General features: G+C 36.3%; 1 protein-coding gene across 1 annotated transcript; it reads right to left on the bottom strand.

Moving 5' to 3' along the window:
* Window positions 1-2,098: 2,098 nt before the first annotated feature.
* Window positions 2,099-2,506, bottom strand: LOC145106654 (uncharacterized). The gene has a single exon (XM_079043609.1). The coding sequence runs from the start codon at window positions 2,504-2,506 to the stop codon at window positions 2,099-2,101; it is 408 nt and encodes a 135-aa protein (XP_078899735.1).
* Window positions 2,507-8,432: the final 5,926 nt, after the last annotated feature.

Raw genomic sequence — 8,432 nt, 5'->3', positions numbered from 1 at the left:
TGCAAATGTATCATCGATTACATTTGCATATGATTTTGCATTTTTTTCTTGGAACGTTTTATCTAAAAATTCGATGTCTTCAACTTGATTGTTACAAGGTGCAGAACTTGTGAATGGAAAGACACTTTCAACAAACTTTACATCTCTAGAGACGATTATCTTCTTGTCTTTTATATCAAATACTCGATATCCCATCTTACTTTGAGGACATCCAATGAAAACACCAGGTATCCCCCTCACTTCAAACTTATTTCCTCTGGTCTTAGTGTTTCTAACATACACTAAGCATCCAAAGACTTTCATGTAATTATAGTCGTGCTTTCGTCCAAAAAGGATCTTACAATGGGTTTTTTGTTTGATAACATTTGATGGTAACCGATTTACAATGTAGGTTATAGTGAGCACACACTTCCCCCGAAACTTGACAGTAAGATTAGCATCAAATTTTAATGCTCGAGCAATTTCAAGGATGTGTCTACAATTTCATTCAACAACCCCATTTTGTTGAGGGGTATGTGGGGAAGTAGGCTCTAAAACTCTTCCTTCCTTTGTATAAAAAACTTTCATTGAACCTAATATAAATTCCCCACCATTGTCAACTCTAATTCACTTAATCTTCTTCTTGAATTGAGTTTTTATAATTTCATGGAAATCAACGAGGTAATAATATGCATCCTTTTTTGGTTTGAGTAAGTAGACCCAAACAGCTCTACTGTAATCGTCAAAATGGTTAGGAAAAAATTAGCACCTGAAAGAGAAGACACGATACTTTCCCCAAACATCAACACGTAATAATTTGAAACAATCACTCATTTTTATTGAACTATGTGGAAAAGGTAACCTAATATGTTTAGCTTTAACACAAGAATCACAAACTCTATCTTTTATTTAATTTGAAAAACTCTCTAAGAAACTAACTTAACATAACTTTTACTTGGAAGCATGACCCAACCCCTTATCCCACAACTCAACATCCACCGTTGTCATCATAACTTGCCTTTGTCTCACCGTCATGCCTATTCGATAAAGACCTCGTTTGCAATCACCCACACCAATCAGGTTCCTCGAGTGTAGAAATTGCATGAAGCAAAAATCACGAAGAAATGTTATATCACAACCTAGATCTTTGGTTAAGCAACTAACATACAATAAGTTGAAAATGAAGCTAGGAATATGCAAAACTTTCTCAGTTTCGATCATGTTTTGCAACATTCAACTCCTTTTTCCATCAATGGGAACAAGGTGAGACAGATTGTATTTCGTCCCAAAGACTTCTCAACTTCATTATAATAGGAGTTTCCAAAGAAATTCTTAGTTTTATCTTTAAGTAATTCTTGCTTGCAAGTTATGCTCGAGTTAATAACCTATGCATTATCTACCTCAACCATACCAGTCATATTAATCGTCGGTGTAGCATCTTCATTTGACCTAATCTTATAGAAAAGATTAAGGAGGTTTTGATATTGATCATTAGACAACCCCGGTATTGCACTTATTCCAGTATCGACACAAGCATCCCTCGTCTTCCGCTTTTCTTGTTTCGTCTTGTTTGACAACCAAATCTGGGTACCCTATCCTTTTAAAGCTATTGTCCTTATTATGACTATTTTTTCCACAAAAAGTATAGTGCTCCGGTTCGTCGTTACTTACACACGTCTATTCTTTGTAAACGATATTCTTCCCTGGATGGTTAGAATCGGTGTTAGTGTCTTTTCGGCCAGGTGTGTAGGTTTGGAAAGTTGTTGCCACCGCCGCCGGTCTTTTCGTCATAGAGATTGCGTTTTCTCCTTGAGCTCATTTAATATTTTTTCAATGTCATAAGAACAATGGGAATAGGTGTAATGGGGAACGGGTGAGACAGATTGTATTTCGTCCCAAAGACTTCTCAACTTCATGTAGTAAGTGGAAACGAAGGCACCATCTTTCGTGTAGCTATGAGGGGTTGCTTTAATTCATAGGCCCTTGGAGCGCTTCCTTCCAGAATCTTTCTCCAGAATCTTCCCATATCCCCTTAGTCGTGTTATCCTACTTCACACTAGATATGATGTCCTTTTCCATGGTTGTGGTCAACCATCCCTTGATCATTGCATCGCTAGTGTTAGGCACCACCCCTTCCATTAAAGGAAGAGCCTCGGTGATTATTTGGAGGCCAATTTTCATGATTGCAGTTTTCATGTGTGGTATTTAGGATAGTAGGGGTTGAAGCATGATCTTGATGAATAGATGGTAGCACACGATTTTGTTCCTTAAGCATAGAACGTTCTTCAAGCGTTAACATCGACCACATTTCAAGAAAGGTCGGGAATGGTTTCTGATGTCGAATGGTGGTAACCACATGAACAAACTTTGGAAAGAAGCCACTAATGGCATAGATGACAAGATTACGTTTTGGAACTGGGGCTCCGGTGTTGGCAAGAATATCAGCAATTGACTTTATACGAGTGCAATATTGAACGATCGTTGAGTCACCATTAGTAATGGAACGAAGTTCATCATCAAGTTCCATGGCTTTGGATTCTTAGTTTTCAAGGAAAAGAGCTTCAATAGACTTCCAGACTTCAGCTACTGTAGCATCAAGTTTGAGAATATTTTGAAGGAGAGGTTGAGTGAGAGTGCCATACATCCATTGTTTGACAATATTATCAACTTCTTCCTACTAAGGTTCATCGGCTTTGAGAGATGAACCATCAAGATGACCATAGACGGAATACCCAATGCAATGGGTCTTGAATAATTGTTTCCAGGAATCATAATTCATGTGATCAAGATCAAGTAGAAGAGGGACATATGACTTTATGTTTGTGATGCCAAAGATTTTATCAGTAGGTTTGGTTTTGAAAAAGCCTTCTGAGACAGTCATGATGGAGAAGATATAGAAGTTGAGATGAGAAGAAAAGAAAGATTGTTGCTCTGAGGATCGACTACGGTTTAGAGATATTAGGCTGATACCATGTTAGGCACCTTATTTTCCCATGAACGATAATTGTATTCCATCACCAAATATATACATGGTATAAGAATTGGGCTATGCTAAAACATTGTGGGCTAAATACAATGGACCACACAAAGAATAAAACAAATACAATAAGTTGAAGATTATATGTCTAACAGCTACGCATCCATAACATATAATTTTGCAAGTTTCTTTAGGTTTCTCTATCATCCCATTGTTGAAACCAATTTTGTTTTTGGTGAAGAGAAAGTTATTTCATCTCTTGTGCTCAATCATTGCAGTTGATGTCCGTTAATGCTTTGTTGAATTGCATCTGCCTTGGCTAATCTGATGAATGAATATAGTAGTGAGAGTTGGCATCGACGAAAACTCATCCTTCATATTTTGATTTTATCGTCTTCTCTCCGATCATGTTTGGTAGGGTTTATCACAGGTCTAAGAAACCCTGCTTTGATACCACAAAGAAATCTATAGATGCAAAGGCTTAAGATTTCATTAGATTGAAAACAACTTAAATACAAGAGAATTTAAGTTGGAGTAAAACTATGAAAAGATAAATTATAAACTATAAGCTGAGAATTATCAAACTAGCTAGGAAACCTAATAAACGAAAATATAGCTAGATATATCCTATTTCTTTGTATAATTGTTGTGGATACCATACTTATAGCTTTATATTACATATTTTATTCCATTTGTTCATGGTTTGAAACATTAATGATGTATATCCCCCTAAGGGTGATGATTTATATGCGCGTTGAGGGTAATGTTTATAATAGTTGTGTATATCATACTTATAGGCTAATATTACATATTTTATACCATTTGATTATGGTTTGAAATATTTATAGGAATTTTATTTTACTTACTATTTAAATATGTATTGTTATAAAAGGATTACTTATTATAGTTGTAATTTCATTAATTTCATTACAACTTGTTTTTACTATTTTTGCATATGACTAGCAGTGCGTTTTTGTTTAGTATAATGAGTAGTAATTTCTATTTTATATAGTAATTTTACGTTATGTCTTTTAATATATTAATATTATGTAACCGTTAGTAATCAAATATCTGTTTTTTGTTTTATCAACAAACATTGATTATGTGATAGTTAGGAGAGATTTCACAGTCTTGTAGTCAATTTTTGAAGTAAAGTGGTTAGATTTTATGGTATGGTAGTCCGATTTCATAGGATGGTGGTCAGTTTTATAGTGTGATGGTGGTATTTATAGTACGTTGGTCAAATCTTGCAGTATGGTGGAAAAATGTTTCCAATATAAATTTATGTGGAGTATAAATATTTCACAACGCAAAAGAATTTACTTCCAACACTAAGTCGTAAAACGATTTTCAACCTCATCTGATGATGGTGTTACTTGCAAGTACACAAAGATGGACGAATCATAAAAGTTAGAATTCGTAAACAAGAAGATGAGATCAAAAAACATACGAAGAAATATGAGATGCTCTCCTCAGGGAAATTGAAGATAAACATAAATTGACATAAAAGAAGATGAAGGAGAATGAGGAAGTGGTCAATAAGAAAATATAGACGCAAAATTATGGATGTGCTATACGACTTGTATTTATAAATTTGATGGGTTCACACGCCATGCGAAGAAGGATATATGGTACAAACATAAATGGATCGACTGTAAGAAATTCAAATTTTCTTATGATGAACAGTTTGTTTTTATGTGATATGATCACTAGTTACGTTAGTTACACAAAGTTAGAAACATGTTACAATATACTATTTTCATGATATATTATACCCACAAATGGATTAAGGGGGAGAATATTATAATAATCCATAATATTTATTATATAAGAAAAGAAGAATTGAAGCAAGTTGCAAGCACGTGTGCTCCCTTGGGCTGTCAAATTTTCCATCATTCCTACTCTAGTTTGAGTGTTTTACTCTTTTCTTTTAATGAAGGTTGTTGTCATCTTAATGTTTTGTTTAAAGTTGTAGTTGAAAAAGTCAGAAGTAGTTGTCTAGCTTTAATGTATGTTCCTTTTTTTGTATTAAGCAAGTTTAAAAGGAAAAGGAGACAGTAGAGAAGTCTCGTTGGTTGTTGGCATTGTTTTTTGTTCTCTCTTCACTTCCTGCACATACACACGAAACCAGGGAAGTTTCTTATCCTTTCATTTTTCTGCTTAAAAAGGTGATTAAAGAAGGCAGTAAACCAACATTTGGTATCAGAGCGCTCCAAGTTTATGCCAAAATATCAACCCCGATCTGCATCCATGGGAGATTCGTCAAGGAACGAGAAGGATGGGCAGATTACACTGCACTATCCTATGCTGTCAAGAAACAATTACGCTGCATGGGCCATTAAAATGAAAGTGTTCATACAAGCACAAGGTATTTGGGAAGCTGTAGAGCCCAGTAAACCAGAAGATGTAGTTGAAGTTAGAAAAGATAAGATGGCACTTGCAGCCATCTATCAAGGAATCCCAGAAGATATGTTGCTGTCGTTGGCAGAAAAACAAACAGCAATGGAAGCATGGGATACTCTAAAAATCATGTACATGGGAGCTGATAGAGTAAAGACAGCAAGGGTGCAGATGTTAAAAGCAAAATTTGAAGTTCTAAATATGAAGGAGATGGAGACAGTGGATGAGTTTGCTATGAAGATAAACAATATTGTAAGCAATATTCGGGCCTTAGGAGACAAAGTTGAGGAAGCTTATGTAGTAAAGAAGCTACTACGGGCAGTTCCATCAAAGTTTTTGCAGATTGCATCAACCATTGAGCAATTCGCGGATCTTGATAAGATGACTGTTGAAGAAGTTGTTGGTAGGTTGAAAGCTCACGAGGAGAGAATCCGAGGGCACAGTGAAGTTGAAGAAAAGAAGCTTCTATTGACTCACCAAGAGTGGTCTGAAAGAAACAAGAAGCAAAGTGAAGAGGACTCAAAATCCTCTCACAGATCCTACCATAGCAGTCCAAGCAATCAACGAGGTCGTGGAAGAAGTCGTGGCAGATGGAACAACTATAGCAACCGTGGTAGAGGCCATGGAAGAGGTCGTGGAAGAGGCCATGGAAGAGGTGTAGCTGACCAACAACGAGAAGGAAATCGTGGGCCATCTACAGTCACGACAAGAGCAAACTCCAATGTTATAACTGTCAAGAAGTTGGGCATTATGCCTCAGAGTGTATAAACCCAAGACGTGAAAGGAACCATGAAGCAAATCTGACCCAAGATCATGCTGAACCGGCCTTATTATTGGCTTCTTTTGACAACAATGAAGCAGTAGAGGAGGTGTTCCTGAATGAAGAAAAAGTGACACCAAAACTGAAGTTAGCAAGTGATGAAACAACTCAGTCAAATGTGTGGTATCTAGACAATGGAGCAAGTAACCACATGACCGGTCAGAATGATAAGTTTTATGATCTTAACCAAACAACTCAAGGTTATGTAAAATTTGGAGATGGGTCCAAGGTGCGTATAGAAGGGAAAGGTTATATTATTTTGAATGAAGTTGGGTCAACTAGCAGAGAATGGTGACCGGATCTTGATACATGGATCGTTTCTGTGGGTTCATGATGTAAAAGGGAGACTACTCATGAAGGTAAAACAATCTCCAAATCGTCTTTATAAAATCATTTTGAATGAAGTTGGGTCTAGATGTCTGCTTGGAGAGACTTGTGAACAAACTGATGGGTTTTAAGCATAAGAACAATCCTATGTGCTCATACAAACCCTAATGCTTGGATCTAGGTTTCTCTATTGTACATGCAATGAATCCAAGACTTACAAACCCTAGATCTATCAAATAAGAACTGAAATACGGGTTTAGTAATTACCTTTGATTGTTATATAGCAATAACAATCAATCCTTGCTTTGATTGGCTTCAGAAAGCTTAGTGCCTCAAGTGTTGCACCTCTAATGGAGTCACAAACACCACTAAGCAACTTGGATGAAGAGGGAGGAGAGAGGAGGCACCAAAAACGGCTGGAAACCTTAGAGGAACTCTTAGCCACGTTTTGGGGGCATAGGGGTCCTATATATACATGTAGGCTATTAGGGTTCACGACTAGGAAACCCTAATCTGACTGCTTAAGCCCTAAGCAGTCCAATGGACCATTCCAGAAGGCCCTTGGACGATTTCTTTATGGTCCTCCATATAGAATTCGTCCATTGCCATCTAATGGATCCTAAGCCCAACTTTGTAACTATCTTATAATTACAATATCAGTCCCCTTAATTTAATTAATCTCTTTTAGTCACAAAATTAATTCTTAATTAATTCTTGACTAATATTAATTAAACAATATGATTTCTCCTTTAATATATTATTCTTATAATATATTAATAAATCATAATTAAACCTTTCTCTCTCCTTAATTTATCCTACATATTGCTATGGTGAAGGCAACCCAAAAGGACCATGCTCATAATCGGGTCAAGTGCATACCAAAATAGTTATGGACTTAGACACTAATCCAACAGTCTCCCACTTGGATAAGTCTAATAACTATTCTGTGAATGACTTCAGAACCTGATCAGCAATCGTAGCTTCCAAAAGCCGCTGTCAACTCTGATCTTATCAGATACGCGTGTCCTTTAGATAAGGGATTATATATTCCTCCATTCTACAAGATATCGTATAGACATGAGACATGGATTGAAATCATTCTCTCAGTCTATGTGTCGTTTCCCGATTTCCGATTTATGACGAATGACTAATTGAACAAATCAAATCAATCCTGGCACGGCCGCGCACTTTCCTTTGTCATCACTAAATCATCGAGGGGCCCACAGATATCGCTTTTATCCCACCTTGGGTAAAAGGAATGGATAAACTTTGACTCAAATGCTTGCTTGCACCTACTAATCGAATTACACACAACAATAAGTTTTATAACACCAAGTTACTGGTGCGTTTACTTATCATCAATGTGCAACCGACCAGCAAATAACAACTCACACGTCTCGGTTTCAAGAATATACAATGTTATCGTCTCACCAATCACTCGTGATAAAACCATGAAGTGATTCAAGTGAGCGTGGGTTTAATCCAATACTTTAATCTTATCAAAGTACTCATGAACTCTGCAGCAAACTTGTGCTATGTCTAAACACTTTAGACAATCTACAGACAGATTCATGACAGTCTTCCTTCATACCTACTTCCAATGTATGACCGACTGTGGAGGTTCGAATAACCTAGTTATTCTTGGAAGTCAAAACATGCAAAATGAAACGCAATAATAATATTAATCCTATATGGTCCCAAAACTTTTGAGCGTAAATAAAAACACTTTTATTTAAACACCATATTGATTAATCATTATTCATTGCTTACTGTTTCAGAAAATCAACTTATTACTCGAATTATAACCACAATTGTCCCATGCTCCAAGCATGCACACTTTGGTTTCCTATGGTCCATACTTTGTGAAATAGATCAATTGAAAAACTTTTCCAATGAAACTCATTTCACAATCCCCTAATCTTTATTAGT

The sequence above is a fragment of the Lactuca virosa genome, chromosome 4 (assembly GCF_052849685.1).
Source record: "Lactuca virosa cultivar CGN04683 chromosome 4, Lactuca_virosa_CGN04683_v6, whole genome shotgun sequence".
Taxonomy (NCBI): Eukaryota; Viridiplantae; Streptophyta; class Magnoliopsida; order Asterales; family Asteraceae; genus Lactuca; species Lactuca virosa.
The sequence above is the reverse complement of the archived record's forward strand: the minus strand, read 5'-3'. Positions and strand labels throughout refer to the sequence as shown.